The sequence below is a fragment of the Gopherus evgoodei genome, chromosome 5 (genome assembly GCF_007399415.2).
Source record: "Gopherus evgoodei ecotype Sinaloan lineage chromosome 5, rGopEvg1_v1.p, whole genome shotgun sequence".
In the NCBI taxonomy this organism is placed as follows: Eukaryota; Metazoa; Chordata; order Testudines; family Testudinidae; genus Gopherus; species Gopherus evgoodei.
Genome location: NC_044326.1, coordinates 23,620,939 through 23,648,314, shown reverse-complemented (window position 1 = coordinate 23,648,314; position 27,376 = coordinate 23,620,939). Strand labels below are relative to the sequence as shown.

General features: G+C 39.3%; 1 protein-coding gene across 4 annotated transcripts in view; it reads right to left on the bottom strand.

Annotated features, from left to right (window-relative positions):
* The window catches only part of AFAP1 (actin filament associated protein 1), a 183,784-nt gene that overhangs the window by 57,508 nt on the left and 98,900 nt on the right, over positions 1–27,376 (bottom strand). For all 4 annotated transcript variants that reach the window (XM_030563808.1, XM_030563811.1, XM_030563810.1 and 1 more), the window contains 3 exons: positions 15,515–15,623; positions 6,522–6,733; positions 2,173–2,352 (listed from right to left, as the gene is read on the bottom strand). In XM_030563808.1, coding sequence (XP_030419668.1) covers positions 2,173–2,352; positions 6,522–6,733; positions 15,515–15,623 — 501 coding nt within the window. The remainder of the gene's footprint in view (positions 1–2,172; positions 2,353–6,521; positions 6,734–15,514; positions 15,624–27,376) is intronic.

Sequence of the window (27,376 nt, the reverse complement as noted above, 5' to 3'; positions counted from 1 at the left end):
AGCTCACCAGGGAATTGGTGGGAGGAAGAAGTCAGGGGGGGAAATCTCTTTGTGTTAGATTTATTAACCTGACTTTGCCTACCCTCTGGGTGAGGGAGGAAGAGGAGAGATTAGCTCTCTCTCGGTACTTGTGTTTTCCAGGACTGGAAACAGGGAGGATGGAGTCCCTCTGTTTAGATTCACAGAGCTTACTTCTGTATATCTCTCCAGGAGCCCAGGGAGGGAACACCGGGAGGGGGGACGGGAAATGGTTTATTCCCCTTTGTTGTCAGACTCAAGGAATCCGAGTCTGGGGAAGGTTTTGGGGACCACAGTGCGCCAGGCACTGTATAGATTCCTGGCTGGTGGCAGCTTTACCAGGTCCAAGCTGGTAACTACGCTTGGAGGTTTTCATGCTAACACCCATATTTTGGACGCTAAGGTCCAGATCTGGGAAAAATGTTATGACACACCCCCACTTTCTACTGTCAAGATTTTGACCAACTCCTGAGCCTACCCCTACCACTGTTTAGGGAGAACATGTGCATCATAAACTGAAGTTTATGGATATATGCAAATTATCTCATGAACTAATTTGCATAAAATGCCACATGGAGCTGTGCAAAGCATAGCAGCTATGCATCTTCATACCTATCCATATTCACAGCCACTCTCACATAAGCTCATCCATTTACCTCCACAACCACACCTGCTACTCGTAGGCTCCCCAGCTTCCCTCTCCCCTCCTATAACTGCTCCACAGCTCCCCCCTCCCTTTCTCTTAAAGGTGCAGTAGTTCAAGGCTACACTGTTCTCTTGCTATATCAGAAAGGAACAAGCAGTACCTGGATCTTTCTGCTCAACAGCCCCCTTTGCCTACTCCAAGTTTGACTTGCCCCAGCCAAGAGGGATTTTACAAGCCCTGCAGCAGGTTTGGTAGAAACCATTTTCACCTATGCGCACAAAGAATTTCTTCCATAAACCAGGATGTTCAGAAGATAAGTGAACAATGTGTACTAATCTCTGCAACTCTCATCCACGACGTACATAGCACCCATTGTAGCTGCTTCACTCATGAATGGCAAAACCATGAATTCTTGTAAGTTATGCAGGTCACGCCAAAGGAATACCAATAAAACCTTTAACCAATCTACATCACCTATTTTGCATTAGACACAATTTACAGAAACTACTCCCCCCATTTTTTGTGTGTGTTCTAGAAAGCTAAGACACACTTTACTGGTATTGTTTCCCTCTCTTTCTGCCTTGGTTACAATTTATTATTTTTGAAACACCAATGGTAATGCTGGGCCCTGTGGAGCCAACTGCCTTTGAAGCAAGAGTTCCCACTGCACAGGCTTAAGAGGGAGCATATATGATGATGCAAAGCATGGCATTCATTTGAAAGAAGGTGAAGATTGTCTTTTTATTGGCATAAAACAACCATTTCTGGCTTTGATTCATCACAAGATAGCAGTGTTGTTGCTGTTTCAGGAGTAAATATCATTTTGGGGAGAAATTCTACATTTGAAGAGAAGCAAACATTTTCATAACAGATTTGTTAGTTTTTTAAATAGGGAGACAAGGGTTGCTGTTTGAAGGCAAATCACTAGATACTTGTTAATTAATTCTAAAAAAAAATCCAACCCCCAAACCTAAAACTTACTGTCTTTTGCTGGTATTTTTTTTAATCAATACCAAAACTAATTTCAGTATTCTGAAGTTACTGGGGAAAACGTCCTTCTTCCATCTCAATATTTGGCATCATGTGGCATTTTAATAAATACTGATTTGTTTCGGAAACTTTAGTGGTACAAAGCAGATCTTATGACTTGCTCTCCACGGATTCAAAATCTGGTTTCTCATAAAACTGTACACTTGAAAGTAGCTGTGTGATATTTCATGTGACCAGCAGAATTTAGTAAACATAGCCATTCCTATTCGGGAAGTGTCACCATACAAGGCAAAAAGTGAAAGGATTTTGTTAGTGGCAAGTGAAAGCTCAAAGGCTGTATATATGAGGCCATTCTTCTGAATAAGAAAAATACACCCAACTACCTAAAACATTAATTTAAAAAACAGTCACTTTTTCGTATCTCACCTTTTAATATTAATTGATACTGAGTAATGAACACAATGTTTTATTACCAGAAATGTTTTTAGATATGTAACTGATCAGAAACCATCCAGTACCTTCAACCACTGTTCCGCCTGCTCTTTGCTCTGTACTGCTAGAACCAGTGCATCTGTTCCTTGGTGAGTGATTTTCAGCTCATGCTTCTTCTTTTTACTGTCTTTGGGAATGTATGTGATACTGCAGTCATTCAATAGCAGTTCCATCTGAGGTTGCTGATCCTTGGAACTTTTATAACACTAAATAAAATGAAGTATGTCATTAGGTTAAAACTTAATTTCATGCACTTCTGGTGAAAGCCCTTATTGTATAGCAGCACTTCACTGCTTTAGCTTTTCTCACTCATCCCCTTACCACATACTGAAGTTAATCAATGCTAACTTGGCATCCATCTTTATCACTCCCTTTCCTAAAGTGAAATGGCTGCCAGATTGACATTACTGTAGCTGTTTAATCATAGAATAGGTACAGCCTGGGGAATACCGTCGCAGGTTTCATTTACCTACCAATAAGCCTCAACCCTGAACTGGATAAGAGAGTCGGGGGATAGTTCAGTCTCCCTGCTGGTTTACTCTTTGCCCTCTCTGCTAAGACTGAGATGAACTTCCCCCCCTCAATGATGAGATGACCCTTCAGATGCTGGGTCATTGATGAACCTGGCCCAGATTTGAAGCTGTGACCTAAAGGAGAAAAGCTTCACACAGCGTGACTCATCTGATGGCTCATCTAGTATCCATTCTGAGCTTCCATCCTTCAGTTCTTTCAATCTTTCAGTGTAGTTCAGTTTTATTCAGATGTCGTACACAGAATAACAGATTTGAAACAAAAACAACTCAAGCTTATAGCGTTGTGTGCCTATATTTCCATGTCCAGTTACCTTAACTACATGTGCAAATTGGCCTTTTTACCCCGTCTACATTTTCATGTGCATGTACAATAGCTATTTGGATATTAAAAAAGACCGATCTGCATATGCAGTAAGGATAACTGAACACAAAGGTAGACTAACAAATGCACATGCATTTTTATACATGGATCTGAGACTCCTTATTTTAAAATCTTGCCTTACCCACCTCATGTGATAAGATTCAGGAACATACAGCAATTGTTAACAGGATATTACAAACTCTACAATCAAGGCTGATAAGGGAATCATTTAAAACCAATCTTTGTAACTGCTCACAATTTTCTAATTATTTTTCTTTCAGACTAAAATGCCTTTGGCCTGGTCTCAGCGGAGTGGTAAATAATTTTTTGAGGAAATTTGTTTTATTAAAAAAATCATGCTTAAGTTATATGAGCATGAAAAGCCACCATCACCTTTTAAGCAGTTTAAAATGCAGTTCTGTGGCATATCTTAATATATATATTTCTAGATTTTATTTTTCAGAGTATATATAAGAGGTTTACTAAAAACACACATTTACATAACAAATAGCACCAGATGAGGCTTATAGAAAGCAATTACTGGCCAAATTATTTATATTGAATGTCTGGTTCTGATCTAAAATATCACATTTTAGTCCCATTTGAATGCTGCATTTATAATATAGGGAATAACTAATCCCTAAACACATATATATTTGTATTACTTTCTGCATAACTCATAGGTTAAGTCTTCTAGGTCTTTCTTCCAATAGTAAACTAATCTTGTTTAAATTGCTCATTCAACTCCTGTTATGATTTTTATTTTCTTAATCCTCATTACAGTATTACTGGAAGAAAAAAACCGGGGGGAGGGGGGGAAATAACAATTTCTTTAGACCACACAAGTGGTTAAAGGAACATGTGGTTAAAAGGGAAAAGAGTACCACCAGGATTTTAAATAAATAAATAAACTTAATTGTAGAAGAAATATAATGTGCCTTTTTAATTTCTGTTTCTTTCTCTCTCAGTTTTGATTTTAAGCTTCTATCCTTCATTCCAAAAGTCTGATTCCGATCTTGCATATGTTGGCATAAATCTAGACTAACAACAGTGAATCCGATGGATTTACACCAATATAAGGGTGAATGAAATCAGAGTCAAACTTTTTTTGAGAATTAAAATATATACAGTGCAAAAATAATATCCTTAAAACATAAATTGAACTGCCCATTTAATAACAATTTCCCACTATATTTACAGCAACCTCTTCTCTGACCACCTATGTCCCAAAATTTGTCCAATCCCCCTTCAGCCAAAGTAGAAGATGAACTTTGCAGCATATTCTGAACATTGACAGATCTGGGCCATGGAGGACCAACAAGGGAAAATGAGTTGCTAAATCCAGGGTCCCCACTTTGTGGAATATCCTTTTCCAGTTGCTACCCTTCACTACCAAATTTTTCAGTTGGGATGCAGCCATCATAAGCTCATCTGCTAATTGCAACTTCGTTGGCGCCACACAGGAAGAGAGTAAACAGACCCCACGTGATTTAGGGTGTAGTTTAAAACCCTTGTATGTTTTTTTAATAATATAGAAATGAAACCCTTTCATAAGCAGAGCTGTCCCTAGGGTATGGTGAATCGGGGCAACCGCCCTGGGCCCCGCATTTGGTGAGGAGGTGGGCAGGAAGGTGAGGTGGGGCGGGCGAGGCGAAGCCCCCCTAGCAACCTCCCCCAACCCCTGTGCCTCCGGCCCACCAGTGGGCCTCATTGATCAGCGGCTCCCCCCATCTCCCAGTGCCTAGCGCCGATCAGCTGCTTCGTCTGGAAGCGCTGTGGAGGGAGCAGCGAGTATGCAGCGCACTCAGAGGAGGGGGTGGAACTGGGTGGGGAAGAGGCAGGGCGGGAAGAGGTGGGGGAGCAAGTGGGGCATTGGGGGAAGTGGTGGAGTGGGGGCAGGGCCTAGCAGAGCCAGGGGGAGCACTCCTGGCAGACAGAAACTCAGCACCTATGTCCCGAGCCCTGCACCTCCCTAGGGTCGTCCCTACTCATAAGATAACCCTTTTTTCACTAAACAGAAACAAGTCTTGCAGCAGGAAGTTTACTGAGTCATGGACCTGCAACTGGTGAGCACTATACAAAAGAAACATAATAGAGTTCTAGAGGATGAACACACAAAGACATTTAAATCACTTCCATCTTTCCTTTCTATGATGCAGCTGTGAGTTATGTGAATACTGCATCTGTAATTATAGCAGAACAGATGGCGAAGGTTTAGTTTTAAGTATATACATTACAATAACATATGCTGCAAAGTGATTGCTCAATCTACCAAGGGACTTGTTTCTCTCTAAGGGTCTGATCCAACAGCTCTTATATAGGGAAAACTCTCACAGAATCTAGTGGGATTTTTGCCTCCATAAGAGTTAGGTTTACAAGGTTTCAGGGATGAAATATATTAGACAGAAATAGGCTTCAGGCTATGTTCTCTGCATCAGAGAAATTTCTAGGGTGTAGGTTTCACTCTGACAGGTTCCATGTTCTAAGTGGCTTTAAAAAAAGCAATCGATTGATCGATATGGGGCCCCTCGTCTTGGGTTCTTGTTCATGACAACGCTCTCTGACAGCAATACTAAACTTGATCGCTATTTACAATTGTCAGGGTTCCTTCCCCACTCTGAACTCTAGGGTACAGATGTGGGGACCCGAATGAAAGCCCCCTAAGCTTATTTCTACCAGCTTAGGTTAAACCTGGTACGCTGCCACCACCAAGTGATTTAACAAGAAACAGGGAAAGGACCACTTGGAGTTCCTCTTCCCCCAAAATATCCCCCCAAGCCCTTATACCCCCTTTCCTGGGGAGGCTTGAGAATAATATCCTAACCAATTGGTTACAAAGTGATCAAAGACCCAACCCCCTGGGTCTTTGTACAATGGAAAAGTCAGTCAGGTTCTTAAAAGAAGGATTTTATTAAAAAGAAAACATAAGAATAATCTCTGTAAAATCAGAATGGAAAATAACTTTACAGAGTAATCAGATTCAAAGAGCCCAGAGGAACCCCCTCTAGCCTTATTTTCAAAGTTACAACAAAAAACCTCCCTCCAGCAAAGGTAAACCTCCCTCTAGCAAAGGTAAAATCCACAACTTGAGAAAACAAAGATAAACTAATATGTCTTGCCTGGCTGTTACTTACAAGTTTGAAATATGAGAGACTTGTTCAGAAGGATTTGGAGAACATGGATTGATGTCCAGTCCCTCTTAGTCCCAAGAGCACAAACAAAAGCCCTCCCCCCACCCCTCCAAGATCTGAAAGTATCTTATCCCCTTATTGGTTCTTTGGGTCAGGTGTCCATCAGGTTACCTGAGCTTCTTAATCCTTTACAGGTAAAATAATTTTGGTGTCTCTGGCCAGGAGGGTTGTTACCCTTCTCTTCATAGTTAAGACAACAATGTATTTACCATAAGCCATATGCCTTTAAAAGTAATCACATCTTTAAATTACAAACCAAATCTAGCCAAAGGAAATAAAATAATAATTACCAGTAGTTTGTTTTCTTTGATAACACACAGTAGTTTGGTCCATTGTCCAAATCGCTTCTTTCTCAAGAGGAAGGCACAGATTTTGGCATCCTTTACAAGGTCCATAGAAGCCTCCTCAGAAGGCCATTGATGTCTCATTTTTTTTCCTTTTCCATCCTCCTCCTCTTCATCATAAGATTCGTAAGAGCTGCTCATAGCATCTGAGTCATAATCTTTAAGGAAAGTATAAAAGTGCCCAGTTAAAACCATCAACCGTGAAACACACCTATAGAACTGAACAACAGTAATGGGATCTATTTTAAGTACTACCTTTTATTCTAAAGACAAACCAAAAACAATATATTTTTCAATCCTCAATAATATCAATACATTAAGTTTATTGAGTATGAGATGCTATAAAAATGAGAAGTGCATCATCATTAGATTTAACTATAGAACCATAATTATGCTCCAGGAATTTTAACTAAAACTGTAACTTGGAAATTAATACTTAGCATTTAAATACTGCTTATTTTGAAAGTGCTACTTGCAATTTCATTTCCCCCCTTTTTGCAGCTTTTCTCGAGGAAGTGATTATAATCTTTCCCCATTCCTTAATGCAATACTAAACTCTTGGTGACAATGCCTGCATGGAAAGAAATAAACGTAAATATTCAGGACATAGCATGTAGAGAATTAAACATGGAGAATGACAGAGCTCACACGGAATCAAGTATTTCTGTATGTTCAAGTAATTTACACTGTATACAGTAGAAAAATACACATCTGTACAAAATGTCATACAATTATAACAGCAACAAGATACCAGCCATGAGACCATTAATGCTAACAAGACAGTGCTGTTGATTGCATCAGTGTCTCTGCTAATGTTGAATCCTTCCTAAGCTGTGGAATGATAGGGCTCAGCACTAAGCCAACGCAAGGCAATGGCTAAGAGCTACAAATGAAGCCAAAGTTAAGAAACACTACAAGGTTTTTATTGTTTTTTTAAAAAATGAAACAAAAGGGAAGAGTGGGAAAAGTTAGGGACTATCTATTATTTAATTTAAACTGGCAAACTAGAAAATGGTTTTATATTAAAGACTGTTCATTTTCTCATAATCATGTAAAATTATACGTGAGATCTCCATTCTCTTCTAATTACCTCCCTGAAAACCAGGACAAAAGAACCTAAACAAACACACCCTTCTGGAGGGGTTATTCAGGAAGCTCTATGAAAGTTTACATCACTAAATACCTAGGAGGTTATTGATCAAACTCAGACATACAAAAGAACACCCACATGTTACCTGCAGAGACAGGAGAGTTAAAGTGGTGAAATTACTAAACATGAAAATGCAGAATTAAGTAGTTAAACCAGCATTTCAGGGAGCCTGCCTATTCCCTTTGCCCTAGAGTTATATCCAGAACCCTGGGCCATCCCTCTGGCAACAATCCTCCTTGAAAGGCAGCTCCTGACTCACACTCTATTCTTCCTGATTGCTCTATTCTCTGCCACCAGACTCCCCCCGATTCTGAACATTCCCAAAGGGGTGGCCAGCAGTGGTGGAGAGCAGAAAAGGCAAAAAATATTATAGTATTTAAATAAAGTGAGAAGAAGGAACCCCATTCCTGATGGTGTGCATCAATTTAATCACAGGTGGGATTTCTATCTCCAAAATGAACTGACAAGGCTCTTTGTTAAAGATCAGATCCAAATAAGAGACCATACAGAAGTTACATGCTTCCAATATTGCTTTCATTAGGCCACATTTAAGACTCTTCTGCTGTGTTACAGACACACCTTGAAGAAGTAGAGTGTTATGTGAACAGAACAACAACTACTTCTTATTAGATGAAAGCCTAGCAAAATACCTTTCCCATCTGCATTTTAACGAATCTGACACTGAAGAGGCAAAAGGCAATATTGTATCTGTCTTCGCTGTATTTTAATAAATCATTTCCACTTTATGGGATGTTTTAACTTTCTCATATTCCACAAAAGAATGTTCCACCAGTCATCTCCTTACTATATTATGAAGACTTGGTTTCTTTTTACCTCAAGCAAATATCTTGTTTCCTTCATTGCTTTTCAGCAAGGTCATTTGCTTAACCATTGCACTTCTCTTCACAACACCCACATTCTTTCATCAATGTTATTAATATCCCAATTATGGAGGTGCCGGTGGGGACTCCAAATTTAAAGGTTCAGTTTTGCATTTCAAGTATCCATATACACAGACACACACCACCATCATGCCACTCCGCATTCAACAATTTAAAAAGTATTGATTTGGAATGTGTACACACACACACACACACACACACACACACACACACACACACACATGCACACACACTATTAACAAAATAAAATATAGACCAAGTCATATTTTATTAGACATCTTATTTTGGCACATCTGTTTTGGCACAGAGTTCTCCCTTTGGGAGTTAAAGCATGGGCTGGGTCGTTTATCCCTGCATACAATACTTCTTCACCTGACTCCCTACTACCCCAACTGCTGTTGCCATCATGGTTCAAACAAGGGAAATTATCAATACTGAGTAACCATATAATCTTAGCACTGTAAACCCTTGTCCTTCCTCACCACACCTCCTCTGTACTTCCTTCATTTTCTCCACGCCATTCATGATTTTATAGACCTCTACTATAAGCCTGCAGATTTAAGCTTTCCTTAAAAAAAAAGTTTCTAGTCCTTGCTGTTGCAAAGATAACCTTCCAAGTGTGACCTGAATGTGAAAGACGCAGTATCACTGCAGCAATTCAGAAACCTGATGGCAACAACAGGGAAATTGACAAACAAGTTGTGGGTTCAACTGCTAACCAAGGCAATGAGCTACAGCAGAGGTGTACAGTGGTGATCTTCATGGGAAAGATTTTTTAAAAAGTTAGGGGAAGGGGGAGTAGAGACCTTACCCTACCCCCTCTGCAGAAGACAGGCCACTGTGGGAGGACAGGGTAGTCAACAATGCCAACTCAACACTCAGAATACATTAAGGTTGATGGGTATCAAGGAAAAGAGATATTGCTCCTTTCCCGCAGCAACACAGGGTGAAGGGAAGCGGTTCAAGCCTATCCAGACTCATTAACTAGAGATTAATGTCTCTATAACCTACAGTGAATTGACCTTCCACTAGACCTCAAAATTTCATACTAGCAGAACACACACAACGATCAAGTTTATTTTTAAAAGGTGTTTAAAGTTCGGCTCCTAAATCCTCATTGAGGTTCCTAAACTAAGTGGTCTGACTTTCAAAAGTGCAGAGCATCCAGTAGCTCCCACTGACTTTTGAGTCCAGGCTCTATGCAGTAGAGGGCAATGGCATACCTTTGAGGCAGTACATTCTAATATGTACTGTACAGGCAGAATTCAATTTTTTTAATATACAATTTCAACAGATAATATCAATGTTTATTTTAAAGCAATTTTTTCAATTTTTATTGATTTTAAATTTTCACGGTTGTGGGAAATTATGGGAGGTTAAGACAACAGGGGAGTCAGACACTAATTTAATTACAGTGGACCCTGGGATTCAAAAAATTAATGCTTTACAACTGTCAAAACACAAATTGTCAACATAACATGTCAAAATATACAAATTAAATATCATAAGAACATAAGAACGGCCATACCAGGTCAGACCAAAGGTCCACCTAGCCCAGTATCTGTCTACCGACAGTGGCCAATGCCAGGTGCCCCAGAGGGAGTGAACCTAACAGGCAACGATCAAGTGATCTCTCTCCTGCCATCCATCTCCATCCTCTGACGAACAGAGGCTAGGGACACCATTCTTTACCCATCCTGGCTAATAGCCATTTATGGACTTCACCAACACGAATTTATCCAGTTCTCTTTTAAACACTGCTATAGTCCTAGCCTTCACAATCTCCTCAGGTAAGGAGTTCCACAAGTTGACTGTGCGCTGCGTGAAGAAGAATGTTAGTTGCCCTTTTCTGAACCTTTTCTAGTGCTAGAATATCTTTTTTGAGGTGAGGAGACCACATCTGTACACAGTATTCAACATGTGGGTGTACCATGGATTTATATAAGGGCAATAATATATTCTCAGTCTTATTCTCTAGCCCGTTTTTAATGATTCCTAACATCCTGTTTGCTTTTTTGACCGCCTCTGCACGCTGCGTGGACATCTTCAGAGAACTACCCACGATGATGCCAAGATCTTTTTCCTGACTCGTTGTAGCTAAATTAGCCCCCATCATATTGTATGTATAGTTGGGGTTATTTTTTCCAATGTGCATTACTTTACATTTATCCACATTAAATTTCATTTGCCATTTTGTTGCCCAATCACTTAGTTTTGTGAGATCTTTTTGAAGTTCTTCACAATCTGCTTTGGTCTTAACTATCTTGAGTAGTTTAGTATCATCTGCAAACTTTGCCACCTCACTGTTTACCCCTTTCTCCAGATCATTTATGAATAAATTGAATAGGATTGGTCCTACGACTGACCCTTGGGGAACATCACTAGTTACTCCTCTCCATTCTGAGAATTTACCCTTAATTCCTACTCTTTGTTCCCTGTCTTTTAACCAGTTCTAAATCCATGAAAGGACCTTCCCTTTTATCCCATGACAGCTTAATTTACGTAAGAGCCTTTGGTGAGGGACCTTGTCAAAGGCTTTCTGGAAATCTAACTACACTATGTCGACTGGATCCCCCTTGTCCACATGTTTGTTGATCCCTTCAAAGAACTCTAATAGATTAGTAAGACACGATTTCCCTTTACAGAAACCATGTTGATTATTGCTCAACAGTTTATGCTTTTCAATGTGTCTGACAATTTTATTCTTAACTATTGTTTCGACTAATTTGCCCGGTACTGATGTTAGACTTACCGGTCTGTAATTGCTGGGATCACCTCTAGAGCCCTTGTTAAATATTGGCGTTACATTAGCTAACTTCCAGTCATTGGGTACAGAAGCCGATTTAAAGGACAGGTTACAAACCAAAGTTAAGAGTTCCGCAACTTCACATCTGAGTTCTTTCAGAGCTCTTGGGTGAATGCCATCGGGTCCCGGAGACTTGTTAATGTTGAGTTTATCAATTAATTCCAAAACCTCATCTAGTGACACTTCAGTCTGTGCCAGTTCCTCAGATTTGTCACCTACAAAAGCCAGCTCAGGTTTGGGAATCTCCCTAACATCCTCAGCTGTGAAGACTGAAGCAAAGAATCCATTTAGTTTCTCCGCAATTACTTTATCGTCTTTAAGCACTCCTTTTGTATTTCGATCATCAAGGGGCCCCACTGGTTGTTCAGCAGGCTTCCTGCCTCTGATGTACTTAAAAAACATTTTGTTATTACCTTTGGAGTGTTTGGCTAGCCGTTCTTCAAACTCCTCTTTGGCTTTTCTTATTACACTCTTGCACTTAATTTGGCAGTGTTTATGCTCCTTTCTATTTGCCTCACTAGGATATGACTTCCACTTTTTAAAGGAAGTCTTTTTATCTCTCACTGCTTCTTTTACACAGTTGTTAAGCCATGGTGGCTCTTTTTTAGTTCTTTTACTGTGTTTCTTAATTTGGGGTATACATTGAAGTTGGGCCTCTATTATGGTGTCTTTAAAAAGGGCCCATGCAGCTTGCATGGATTTCACTTTAGTCACTGTACCTTTTAACTTTTGTTTAACTAACCCCCTCATTTTTGTATTGTTCCCCCTTTTGAAATTAAATGCCACAGTATTGGGCTGTTGAGATGTTCTTCCCACCACAGGGATGTTAAATGTTATTATATTATGGTCACTATTTGCAAGTAGTCCTGCTATAGTTACCTCTTGGATCAGCTCCTGCGCTCCACTCAGGATTAAATCTAGAGTTGCCTCTCCCCTTGTGGGTTCCCATACCAGCTGCTCCACAAAGCAGTCATTTAAAGTATCGTTAAAGTAAAGTATCGTATCCTTAACTTAAACTTTAATAAGTTCTCAAGTAGCATTTTTCTTACTTGACTAGCTGTAAATTTTGATTGCTATCAATGGAAATATTTTGGGGGTGTTGTGTATGAACGTGAAATCAACATTCACCGACATTTACCAGTAAAAATCTGATCCTTCCAAGCCTAGTTTTTTATATATATATATACACACACACACACACACACACACACACACACACACACACACACACACACACACACACACACACACACACTTTTTGGCAGAGCTTGATGACTATTCTAGTTTTTGCTGAATGAATTACATAATTTTTTGTGTACAAAAATAATACAAATTGTTAAGGAAAATAATACACTAATACATTTTCACATTATTCCCAATAAGGTATTCAAAGGATTAACCTGAAGCTAATTTAAACCAGGTCACTCTGGAACAGTATTTTTCAATAAATGGAGATGGAAAAGAGAGTCATCATCAGCTGAGGCACACTTTGACTTGTTCTTATCTGCAAATAAATATTTATTTACAGACCACAGATAGGGAAATCACCATCATTTTGTTTTCATGAACTATACTCCTGTACATTTTTCACCTTTTTATAAGAACATGGAACACGTGAGCCTATTTACTGTAAGAAAAAATATTCTTATTACAGTAGAACCTCAGGAGTTATGAACACCGGAGTTACGAAATGATGGTCAACCACAGACCTCATTTGGAACTGGAAATGTGCAATCAGGCAGCAGCAGAGAAAAAAAGAAAAAAACCAAATACAGTACAGTACTGTGCTAAACATAAACTACTGAAAAAAAAAAGGAAATGTTTTAAAAAAAGATTTGACAAGGTAGGGAAACAGTTTCTGTGCTTGTTTCATTTAAATTAAAATGGATAAAAGCAGCATTTTCCTTCTGCAGGTAGCTTCAAAGCTGTATTAAATCAGTATTCCATTGTAAACTTTTGAAAGAATCACCATAACATTTTGTTCACAGTTTACAAAGATTTCAGAGTTATGAACAACCTCCACCCCCTTGTAACGCTGAGGTTCTACTGCAGGGGTCAGCAACCTTTCAGAAGTGGTGTGCCGAGTCTTCATTTATTCACTCTGATTTAAGGTTTTGTGTGCCAGTAATACATTTAAACATTTTTAAAAGGTCTCTTTCTAAAAGTCTATAACATATAACTAAACTATCGTTGTATGTAAAGTAAATAAGGTTTTTAAAATGTTTAAGAAGCTTCATTCAAAATTAGATTAAAATGCAGAGCCCCCCGGACCAGTGGCCAGGACCCGGGCAGTGTGAGTGCCACTGAAAATCAGCTCACGTGCTGCCTTTGGCACACGTACCATAGGTTGCCTACCCCGGTCCTACTGTATGAAGAAACATATACTATAGAGAGATATATCTGTTTGAACATTTATTTAATCCATTAGAGATGGCATTCTCTCTTTTTTTCCTCCACTCTTCATGATACTGTTCTTGTAGTCTGGGCCCTTAGAATCTGAGTCTTCTCAATCATGTCCACTTCAGAAATAGCGCCACATCCTGGCTGCAGTTTTTACAAGTAAAGTGAGTTTGGTGGTTTTATTTTAGTCACTTATGTTCATATTATTCACAAAGCCATAAGATAAGCTAGTACAAATGAGCTCAATGGGAATTTAGCTAGAGTAGATGGGTAACAAACACTGAAGAAGGCCTATGGTGAATTTAGCCACTAACTTTACTACAGAAAAACAGAGTTCTTGACAGTATTTGTATTCTTCTAGAGGGGTTAAAAGAGTGGATGACAAATGCAAAAGGTAATTGAATTCAGCAGATTTGAGGCAATATAGGTTATGAGTTATGCATATAACTTTTGTAAAAGTTATAGCTTTGATTTATGCGAGGTGGAGGGATGGTCCATCTCCCCTAAATGTTCCTGTGGGTCTGGACAGTAATGAAGGTTAATAAAAATAAGCCTGAAATTTAGCTAGCATGTTCTGGCTTATTGCTCCACTGAAACAACTACTGTACAGTTTTTTAAAATGCAGCTAATATTTTCTCCTAGAGCTAGGTCCTTGCAGTTAGCAGCTAACCATGAACTGGCAGTTCACTGGGTCAGAGGGTGTGAGCAGGACCACCCTGCATTATTTCTGGGGGAGAAGCAGGGAGTGGAAAGTCCCTGTGCACTGCTGAGGCTGAGTATGTCTACATTCATTTTACATTTTTGGAGTGCTTATTTTTTTGCTCGAATTGCCTAGGTTAAGTTATTCCTATTAACAAAGGCCAGATTTTCTTTGGTTGGTTTTTTTTATGTTTAGAGCTAATGCATACATATCATTCTCCAAGAAAAACAAAGGACTCTCCTTAAACCACAGTGTACAAATGGCACACAGATCATTTGTTAGTGCTATAATGTTTTTCTTGTTTTATTGTTTAGGAGAAAAGATTTTATTTAGTCATTAATTTAGATTTAAACAACAACAAAAATGGTCTAACAAATTTAGGGTCATGAATGATGACGATCCAGCAGAAAAGCATTCATACAGAAGTGATGGATTAAGTCTGCCAGAAAATAAATAAGAGCAGCAAAAGAAACCTTTTTACCTCCTCCAACCCATAGGAAAACACCATCCATCTTTTAATACAGAGCTCTCTAACCTGCACAACTGTTCAATGGCAGGCATGCCATCATTCTATCACTGTGATCCAATCATACGACAATGTAAAATAGATTAGACTAGGTAAGTACTTGGATATGATCATGGGAGACCTGAGTGCTGAGGTAATTGGTTTTGGTGATTAATCAGGAGGTAGCACTCAAGTTGATATTGAACTAGTGTCACAGGATAGCATTGCAGGTATTGGTCACTCACATCAGAAACTGCTGTGGAGTCCAGCATACCTACCTGATCCCACTGTCATAAACCAGCCACAATCTATCCTTATAGATACGGACAATAGTGAGCCCTTCATATAATTCTTAAATATAGAGGATGTAAAGAGAGAGAAGTTTTCTTCTTTGTTTATGTCTTCATGTTTTAAAGCACTGAAAGTCACTAAAACTGACAATTGCTTAGAATAGCATCAGGATATATATTACTCACTAGAAGTGATATATTCAGGAGCCTTTCCAGGACTAAGTGGCACTGCCTCCTCATAGTAGCCTTCAGGTAGGGACGATGTTGGTAGAGGTGGAGGCCCATTATCTGGTGGCTAAATGAAGAAATAAATTAATGAGATCAAAAGCCCAACAGATCACTGACCAATAAAACGCACCTAATGTTCACTGCTATTTATGAGAACATTATCAAGGTTAGCAATGCCAACTAATTCTCTTGTGACTTTTTGTAATGTTGATTATACATAAAAGTAAGGCTCAGGAACGGTGAAGTAGTCATGCTTCTTTATACAACAGAAGTTGTGGAGAGTAGCAGCTTTTGGAAAGTAAATAAGTCCAAGTTTCAAGCTCCCCAAGGGTAGTTATAATAAAATAATAGGTTAGTGGTTGAGATTAGCAAAGTAGCAGAAGGAATTTAGCCACATTATCTTCCATATCCTGGTGATATGCTCTGAAACCACAAAGGACCAAAATCTGTCCCCATTGCTCATGTCGAGTAGTACCTTACTCTGTAAATACTACAAGTGATTCCAGCAAGACAACATGCAGACTAAAGTATTACTCAACATCATCAAAATAGCAGAACTAGGATAAAGGATGGAAACTACATTAAAAAAATACTCTTACTATGTAAATATTAAGAGGTCAAAAACGTTTTGCAGTCTAACATCTTGAAAGGAAGACTTCTATTTAATTTATTTATTTATTAATTATAAATCCTACAATGGAATTCATGCAGCTGGATTCTATCCTTGCATGGAATCTCCATTCAAGGATTCTTCTGTGCAGACAATTGTACAGGATCAGGGCGGAGGATGCTAACAGTGTGCTGTTCTATGGAGACACAAATGTTCATGTTGTAAAAAGACATAAATACACCCTCCACTAACAATGCACAGACCATCTTAATACCAAATTCACTGGATTGGAAGAGACCTTTGGTGGATCACCTAGTTCACAGTTCAGTGTTCGGTTAGTTCTTCACTTACATTACATTTCTGAATGAATAAGTTAATCCAAATAACTTGATGTAGAGTCTTCTGAGAGGTGACAATATAATAGTTCAGAAAATCGACACTTACTGATAAAAAATATTTCACACACCAGATCAATTTTTAAAATGCTGGCTTTCTAAATATAAATCTGTTTTGAGTTTTAAACTCTAGTTGCTGGTAGGCTGATACAGTAACAAGGTAAATTTTGATACTGCATGATATATACCATATCAGGTTACTGTCATACTTCTTTGACAAGTAGGAAAACAACCATATTTTAAAGATTTCACTCATGCTGCAAGATCTTAATCCTACAGTTTCACACTGAAGAGAATTTTTATACCTCCTTTCAATACCATAGGTTAATTATATGGTATGTTACATCTTTTTCTCTCTCTACACCTTATCTCTGGGTAAGCTCATCTGCAAAAACAAATTCAACTACCATGTCGATGGTGAGAACTCACAGATCTACCTCTATTCCAGACCTGTTTCCTTTAGACCAAACAAATACCTCGTCTTGTCGCCCTGACATCTCCTTAAAGATATCTAGCGACAATCATGCTCAGCATGGCTCAAACAGAGTTCTTAATCTCCTCCCTCCCTCTCAAGTCCTCCCTGCTACCTCCTCTCCCACTCACTAGGGACAACATCACCATCCTACCTCTCACAGAGGTCTGTAACCTGGGTGCCATCCCTCCCTTCAGGTCCTCAAATTCATGCTATGTCTAAATTTTACTGATTCTTTCTGTATAACATCTTCAAGATATAGCCTTTTAAAATCCATCCTTATGGCTAAAACTCTCATCCAAGCTCTTATAATCTCAGGTCTTGATTACTGCAACATCCTTCTCTCTGGCATTGACAAACACAATCTTGCTCTGCTTGTATCCATTCAGAATGCTGCACCATTTTCCAAGCCCATCACTTTGACCATGTGTGACCAAATCCAACCCGTATTCACAGCCTACATACTACTGTAGTAATCTTTGTACAAAATACACCTTGTGAGGTAGCATTTGAAAACTAATAATTCACTGCTCCATAATATCATGGTGAAATGTCTGTAGCAACAGTATATGTAATGTTATAAACATGAGCTGAAATTAAACACACTTCAGACCTACCAGACAAGTCTGGTTAAACCAGTTTCTCGAAGACAGAGGACAAGCTGAAAACCTAGACAAGTGTCATCAAAGCTGATGGGCAATCACCTGTCAAATGGCCACTCTCTGGCATGGAAGAGGGGCAGGAACAAACACTATGGAATCGCTTTCACTACTAGACGTGTGGGAAGTAGAGGAATGACAAAGGAAGCAGCCATTTGACTTTTGGAAAGATCCTGACCGGAAATTTGGTCAGCCTTGTTGTTGGGAGCATGTGGTAAGAATTTGTCTTGAATCAAGTCTAGTTTAAGTTTTAGCACTAGAAAGTGTTTTAATTTTATCTTTCATATATAACCCTTTCTGACTTGAATTCCTTATACCTGTACTCCTTTAAAATCTCTCTCTTTGTAGTTAAATAAACGTGTTTTATTTTTTAATCAAAACTTAACCAGTGTTGTGAATTGTTTGGTAACTTCAACTGAAGTAGCAAACTGTTGTATATTGTTCTCTTATAGGGGCAACAGACCTAAAATAGGTCAGTGATGCAGGAGAAGGCTGGACACTTCAGAACACGTGGTTTTCTAGGGAAAATCTGGGACTGAGAATGTGTTGGGGGTCAGCCTGCAAGTGGTAACCAAGGCTGGTGGAAGCCAGAGTGTGCTGGCAGGCTGGAGTTATACACAGACTCTCAGAGAGTGACCTGCAGGCTGTTTGTGAGGACCCTAGGTTGGGAGCTACAGCAGCAAAGCATTGTGAAGCACCCCAGGATGAAAGGCAGGTGGTGACACCACCCCTCACTGGTCTGGACTGCATCCTGGAATGTCATATCCTCTCTTTGCATCCCTCCGCTGACGCCCTCTCTCTATCCCACATAACATAAGCTGCTTCTATTCATTTTCAAGGCCATTCACAGTCAATCACAACCTATATATATCATCTCTCATTTGCTATTGAGCTGTCAACACTCAACTATGATGAGCCCTTGTGACAGCCTTTGTCACACACACATTAAATTTTTAGACAAACACCTTGTCCGATTCTGCTAAACTGCAGGCCTACTTTGAACACATTATTGGACAAATAAAATAGCCTTTCAAGCTTATCTGTTGCTGCACGATAGAAATTACACTTAGATCAACCAATGCTGGACACCTATTAATGCTGAAAAACTGAGTGTGCACTGAGGGCAAGATTGCTTGTCACCCTATGCATTTGAGTATTGGCCTGCTAAACCCAGGGTTGTGAGTTCAATCCTTGAAGGGGCCATTTAGGAATCTGGGGCAAAAATCTGTCTGGGGATTGGTCCTGCTTTGAGCAGGGGGTTGGACTAGATGACATCCTGAGGTCGCTTCCAACCCTGATGTTCTATGATTCTACAAGGGAGCAAATGGGTGCTAGCTATGAGCTACCTGCATTGCCAGACACCGCACAGTGTGGAGAGCAGCCTCTGTGGGGCTGGTCTTGCCCCCTCACACACAAGTGGACAGAGCTTTGTTCTGCTGAGCCAGGGAAAGAGGGGGAAGTAATCTTCTTATGGTTTATATCAGTTGCAGATTACTTCCCTTTGGGACAAGGGGAGAAACTAAGTAATGAATTGTGACTCTTAGGGTCAATTTGCTCCCTGGTCTGCTCTTGGACATATGCCTTCCCTTACCCAGGCAAACTTTAATATCCCAGTCTAGCCTTAAACTATTTTCCCAGTGTGTGTGTGTGAGATCATATGTATATGTATGAACTTCCTATTATTAAACCAATTCATCTAGGAAATATTGGTCTAGAGAGTCATGCATATTTTGATGCAGCACAGACACAAAGTTTCTAAGCTATTTTTTATTCAGCAATAAATAAGAGATTCTAATAGAGATCTGAAAAATGCTTGTTTTTAGTCTAAATGTTATTCAAAAAGAAAGTGGGAAAAAAAGAAGGGAAATGAAACACAAATGGTGCTTGTCTGAATTCGACCCCTTTAGAACATTGGTTACTCACACAGCTGGAGTGGGTAAACATGTGCAGCCAATGTCAACACAGATGGAATCCATTTCTGAATTAACCAGGACCTAGTTTCTGAAATGTATTTTGCAGTGCTTGCCATACACAAAGTTTTAAAAACAATGAAACCCCTCCCAGCACAATGGCTTTTGAAAGAGGCACAATTAGCAGAAACGACTGAAGGCACTTTTCAGAAATGTCCACTATAAAGAATGTTTTCTGATTACAGTGAGACAGCTTGCTTTTGTCTTTTTTTTTTAAAGCAGAAACATAAACCACATTCAAAGTCTGTACTATAAACCCCTGTGTTGTCTATGAGATCTGGCACAACTAATGCTCTGTACAGCAAATCAAAAATGTATGAATCTACACGCAGACATTCTGATGTTATTGATATTTATAATTAAAAAAAACAAGTTATTGCTAGTTGCATTGTTGAAACCTTTCAATTCACTAGAAAGTTGTAAATTTTTCTGGCAACTTTTCAAGAGCAGAACTTACATAGAATGTATCACAAAAACCCATCTGATTTCAGTAAAACTTTATTAATTCATCTGCAACTGACAAGCATCCCCAAATGCAACTAGCTTGATTAGATAAGATGATTAAGTCTGATGAAAATTAGGTAACCCTGCACAACTAGATAAATTGCTCCTTTTTTTTTTTTTTTACTTTTCAGTCTGGCATATATCTTCTAATATTTAAATTGGTATTATGTTACTAGCTTAGAATGAAGTGCATCCTGACAACCTGACTACCCGGGATCACTAAAGAAGCTATTGCACTTTCTATAGGAGTAGCTATGATACCTCTATGTCCTTGCTAAATTTTTGTTTTGTTCCAGCCAAACACTACAGATTAAGTAGTTACATTCGCACCTGGCTAGAGTATTCTTCATTTCCTATCTGTAACAAACAGCATGGGACTTGGAGGGACTACAAATTATTGTCACTGAGACTCTAGCACAAGGATGTGAGGATGAGATACTGACCAAGCAAGTCACTACTAGTGGCAGATACAAATTAAGCACTGCTGCTAAGTGTAACGAAAGAGGTACCAGGGCTCAAGCAATTTGGTGCCAGGGCTCAAGCAATTTTTTTACATTCAGAGCTGATGCAGCAAGCCCAGAAGTGCTGGGGCTATTAACTGCCAAGCCTAGAGGTGCCGGGGGTCAGCTCTGGCAAGCTCTGGCACAAATTAAGCACTGCCTAGCAGGGCATACTTCCCAGACTACAAGACATATAACTGTGGAACAGGACACAGAGTCTATCAGAGTACCTTCAAATCTCAGATGAGGGGCTCCAGGCATTCTAACAAAGCACCAAACTGCGCTGGGTACTACCTGCAGTTTAAAAAAAATGCAAGGTCATACTCCAGGGTTGGCCAGATAGCAAGGAGCAAATGCCACAGGAGTTTACCCACTACTGCCAGGTGAATCATCAGCTGTACATGCAAGATAGGATTTTGTTTAAGGGAGACAAAGCAGTAGTTAAGAGCTGACAAAATGAGATGGATACATGCTTCACACCTAGGGACAGAGGCTTATAAGAGATGAAACAGGGAATGTGTCTAATGGCCAGGCATGAATGCCCAACAGAGAGTATACAGAACCGTGTGAGGTGTGCAAAGAATATAGTGACTAGCAACAGATGGAGACTCTATATAGCTTTATGAAATCCCACCCAACCCTGGGAAAAGACTGGCACAGACCCGATCACGTTTAATGACAGGAACCACATGGTTACAGCAGACTACTTCTCCAGTTTCTAAAAAGTGATCTCTCCAGAGGACACTCAGGTAAGGACTATGCTTAGGAAATGAAAGTGGCATTTTGCAAGGTATGGCATACTTGGCATGCTATGCTCAAACAGTGGGAGACAGTACACTGTACCAGAATTAAAACAAACAATTCAGCGCCAAATGGAAATTTGAGCACAAGGTATCTTCCTCTAGATACCCAAAAAGGAATCAGAGGATGGAGTTGGCAGTAAAGACAGCCAAGAGACTGATGGCAAAGGCAAAACAGATAGGAAGGGATCCCTACCTGACAATGTTGGGTAAACGCAATACACCCTCCCCAGGGACCAGATAGTAACCCAATACAGAAGATATGTCTACATTACAATCGGGAGAAGCGTGTATTGCAGCACCATGAACCTCATAAAGCAAATAACTTGGAGAGAGGAGCACCAGTTGCAGGAGGCACCAGGAAGTCAGTCTGTATGCACATGGTTAGAATACTAGCTGCAGCATCTCTGTAGATAGTTGTCTTAATAAAGAGCCAGTTTAGATTTACAAGCATGGGGTCCTTTCATGTTATCATCCAACATCCAGTACATGATACACTATCCTAAACCCTTGTGCAGTATTTCTTTGCATTGTTGAACAAATTCTTCTTGCATCATACCTAAAACCATTATAAATAATATATGGTGGGTTATGGAGGATAGAAAATTTAAAAAAAAAATTAAGCTGTGGTTTTAGAACTTTAAGTTAACACCACGAACCTCAGAAAGAAAAGAATTCCATATCAGTGGGGCAACCCAAGCAAATAAATCATAATATTTAGAAGTGGCAAATGGTAAGCATCTAACAGCTGCTCAGATTCCAGCTGATTGTTCTATGCAAAGGCACTGCTGCCCTGGGACAGAACCTAGAGATGCACTTACATTTTTCCTGTAACATCTGTCAGACAGGCTTGAATTTGAGATATTTATTAAATAAAATTTGCAAAACTCAAGTACAGTACACACCACTTAAATGAGAAAGGCAGGCAAGAGTTACACCGAACTCCGTGGCCCAGTGACAGAAGAAATGTAGAATTAATTTACCTCAGAGATTCAAAAGTAAAAAGAATGAAAAAATAAAATTTCTGTTTTATTTAGAATGAATAATGGAATATTAATACATATCCACTTGGAGATGTCACTTAGACAACCGAAAATATACAGATGAAGAACCCAGAAAATAAAGAAAAGGCAGAGCAAATTTGTATATAAAATCAATAAGAATTGACCTATGTACCAAAAAGGTTCAGGTGTAGAGAGAAGAGCAAGGGGTCTTAATTAGAATTCTGGCAAATGCCTTGATATTAATCCCAGGAAGATGTATTTAAATTATAGTCTGTGTGAAAGTACCAGCCAGATGTGATTACTGCTTTTTTTTATTGTAACTGTGCTAGGCACTTCCCACTACAGATGAAAGATACTTCCCTCCTTAAGGAGCTTACAAGATATTTATGCAGATAACATGATGAGGGGTTAAGACAAATGCAGATGACATGATGAAGGGTTAAGACATGAAACAGCAGACACAGGAAGAAGAAGAGAGGATGGACAGGGCAATGCCAATTAAATTATGCCATTATTCTGTGAAGGTTAGTCCACAGCATAATGTAGTGAAGAGTTTTCTTTTAAAAACTAAAACAAAACAGGAGGAGAATTTGGGTAGGATTTTCACAAGTGGTCAGCATTGTCCTAACTCTGCTCCCATTAAAATCAACAGGAGTTATATCATTGACTTCAATGGGAGCAGAGTTAGGCCAATGAGGAGCGCTTTGGAAAAATTCACTTTTAAGTTTAAAAGAGGAAACCAGCTCAGGAATGGCACTGCATAGATAGGGAAGACATGGCAATAAGAAACTGGCAAAACGATGAGACCTCACCACAGTAAATGAGAGCACAATACCCTAAAGCAGTGGATCTCAACCAAGGGAATGGGGTATGTCAACTCATCCAGATATTTGCCTAGTTTTACAACAGGCTACATGAAAAGCACTAGCGAAGTCAGTACAAACTAAAATTTCATACAATGACTTGATTATACTGCTGTACAAACTATATCAGTGTTTCTCAGCCCAGGGGTCACACTTTATTTTATAATTATATGGTAAAAATGAGAAAGGAAGCATTTTTCAGTAAGAGGGTGCTGTGACACTTTTGTATTTTTATGTCTGTTTTTGTAAGCAAGCAGTTTTTAAATCAGGCGAAACTTGGGGGTTCGCAAGACAAATCAGTCTCCTGAAAGGGGTACAACAATTTGAAAAGGTTGAGAATGTTGCTCTATAAAAGCAAAGGCAACAACAAGCAAAATAATATTCTTATAGTCCAGTGGGTTGAAATTCACCAACAGGTCTAATATGATTAGAAGAGATGACATTCTGCTTCATTTAGACAGACAGTTAGGTCACTATATGCCTTTAGTAGAGCACTTTAAGTCCACTGTAAACTCTAACTGTAGTGGATTAAGCAAATGGCCGAACTGTAATAAAAGCCAATCCAAGACTGTATGCCCTTGCAGACCGGAGATGAAGAAAGCTTTGAAATAAGACTCAATTTATGTTATTCTTTATAAAAGGGTGTTATAAAAGTCTCAGAATTAGATCACTTAATCAAAGATATTCCTATGATGCTATATACAAATATGAAATAAAGAATAATACATAAAACAAAAAATAATAATACCCAAGACCAATTCGAGTATCAGCGAAAACATAGGAATGACAAAGGAAACAGAATTCTGAAGGACAACATAGCCAGAAGAAAGGACAGAAAGGCATCCAAAGTTTGAATTTTTTAGCTTCATTTACTTAAGCAAATGCCTCCCCAGATGATCTCTGGACCCAGACACACAGAACCAGTTACATATGCACATTTAACAAAGACAAAGGCAACCATGGCTAGAAGGGGGGAAATTTTCAAAGAACGGGCCAATCATCTTCAGTTGAGGAAGGCTGTCCTCCAGTCACCGGAACGTACACAGGTTTGGGTTCATTCCAGAGTCTTTACTGCAATGGGATACTCAAGATTAGCTGCAAGAATACCAATAGCTGCAAGAATCAGCCTGCCTCAGCATTTTAGCAGCTAGCTGTCGTTACTACATATTTATACATCTGAGTTATATTGTCAACTGTTTGGGGCAGGGACATCATTTACATGGCTACAAAGTGTTTGCACTTTGTAAATAGTAACTGTTTAACGTTTTTCTCTGAGTGTCACACATGTATAATATTTGGACCCTCCTCTGCATTGATGATAACTCCCAACTTATTCAATGTTTTTGCTAATAGCTTTATTCCTTTGTGCTAAAGCCATTAACAAAAACATTGAATAAGATTGGTCCGAAGACCAACCTTTGAGGAATTCCACTAGTAACCTCCTTCTAGTCAGATAATCCACCTTTCAGCACAACCCATTGCCTTTCTCCCTTTTAGCCAGTTCTTTATTAATCTTACAATTCTTGTAATTAGCCCCATCTCCCCTACTTAACTAATCATTTCCTAATAATGAAGTCAAAGTATATATCGGATCTACTGCACTTCCCTTTTCTAATCAGTTATTTTCTCAAAGAAGGAAATCAGGGTAGTCTGGCATGATCTACCTTTGGTAAATCCATGTTGCATTATATCCCCTTTACCATTTACTTCCATTAATTTAATTATTCTTTCCTTCATGAACCACCAGCGGGTCCTTGGCTATAGCCTTAAAAGTAATAAGCTGCCAACAGAATCTAGAGAACTAAATATCTTGTATTATTGTTAATCATGGAAGATGCTATTCAAGGTCCTTTTAAACTGATATCACTATTCAGCTTTTACATATTCAAACGGCTTTAATCAATGAACTTCTATTGAATTTACACAATTTGACTTTTAATAGAAGGCAGGAAAAAGCTAATTTCCAACATTTTTCTGAAAGGAAAAAATATGTAACAATGTCATAGAACTCTATTTTTAAAAGGGAGACCAGAAAGCAATGAGTAATATTGAACCCTAGAAGAAGTCTTGAGATAATATAAAGGGACACAATTTCCTCTTCAGTATTCAGGAAGTGTATTTTTCTTGTATCATAATCCTATCGGCATGTTTCAAAAAGAACCCAGAGAGTTGGCATACTTTGTGTTTACAGAGCGATTCATGTAATTTGCAACATCTCACTTTAAAAAATCCTTTTGATTTCACTACGGATTTTCTTCTCCAAAGGCACCATGCATCTGACCAAGTGGGTATTCACCCACGAAAGCTCATGCTCCAAAACATCTGTTAGTCTATAAGGTGCCACAGGATTCTTTGCTGCTTTTACATGTTCTTTTTGACACTTTCTAATAAAAGTCAGTGAGCATACCTGACGGACAGCAAGATAAAACGAGGCTTTCAAACTGATTCTCAATAATAGGAAGCCCATTTATGTGGAACACTCCTACAAAGTAAGTATGTACGTACGTGGGGAAGCGTAGGGCATAGAATTGACCTACTCTTTTGATTTATGCCTATAGGGAGTCTGGCACATTGCTGGACACTTGTTGTGGTTAAATAGTTATTAGATTGTCAGCGTTCCAGGAAAAACAAAAATACACATGCACTTTACTGTGGAAATAATGCAAAATAACTGTGTGTGCTGTTGGCCTTTTTTTTTTTTTTTTGACTGCACAGAGCATTATCTCTGAAATCACTGACAGTTAGATGAACTATGACAACCTAATGAATGAAAGTTATATGTGTTCTCTCCCTGTCACACTATGGGTAATTTATGCTAGTCTTCCTCAGGAATATCTGAACAGCAGGACATACAGGATAGTATATCATTGCTTCACTGGAAAGGGTATTTTTAAAGCTGCTTGATGATGCCATCGTGACGGGATCCTAGGTGATAAACCAGCAGCCGTTGAGCAGGACATGGAGCATCAGCTCCTTTGTTACTCCAAACCCGTGAGCAAGAACCATTTTTTGCAGTGTCACAGCAACAGCATCTTCTACAAGAGAACTAGTACACATTTAACAATAGGGAAAATGTACACCAAGACATACTCAAGTACTCAGACTAGAAAGGAAGGTTACTTACCTTTTAATAACTAGAGTTCTTCAAGATGTGTGGTCACTATAGGTATGCTTGCACTCCATGCACCCAAGACTGGAAGTGCCCGTTAATCCACGCCTGCATCCGGTGCCTCCTCGAGCTCCATACTGAGGGCATAAGGGGTAGTGCAGACCAACCGGATATCCAGTTCCTACTCTACCTTGCATAAAGGGAGGATCCAGGCAGAGGGGAAGAATGGCAGGTTGTGAATACCCTTAGGAATGACATCCTGATGAACTCCAGTTACTGTAAGGTAAGTAACCGTACTTTCTTCTTTGAGTGCCAGTCCCTATGGGTATTCACCGCCAGTGATCACAAGCAATACTCACTAATGAGGAAGGGGATGCAAGGATCCATGCTGAACCACAGACTGAAGCACTGTGGTGCTGAAGTATACATCAAGTAAAGAAGACTGGATCAAGGCATAGTGTCTGGTAAAGGTGTGCAATGAGCTCCATGCTACCACTCTACAGATTTCCTCTAGAGGTATACTTTGGAGACAAGCTACTGAGATAGTGTGTGCTCTAGTAGAGTGGATCCTTACATGCTGAGGAGAAGAGTTTTCCATCTGTTCGTAAGTTGAATACAAGATCCATTTCAAAAAAGTCTTTGCAATTAAATTGCTTCCCTTTCATCTGGTCAGTGAATGAGATGAACAATCTCAGGGATTTTCTGAAGGGCTTAGTCCTGTACAGGTGGAAAGTTGGAGTTCCATGAATGCCCAGGGAATGTAGCTTCCTGTCCTCTCTGAAAATGTGAGGTTCCTGATGGAACACTAGCACATGAACGGTCTGATTCAGGTGGAATTCAGAAGGAACCTTTGTGATGAACTTGGGAAATAACTTTAGGGTCACTTTGTCCTTATGAGATATGCTGCAGGAGCTGCAAATTCCCGTAGTCTTCA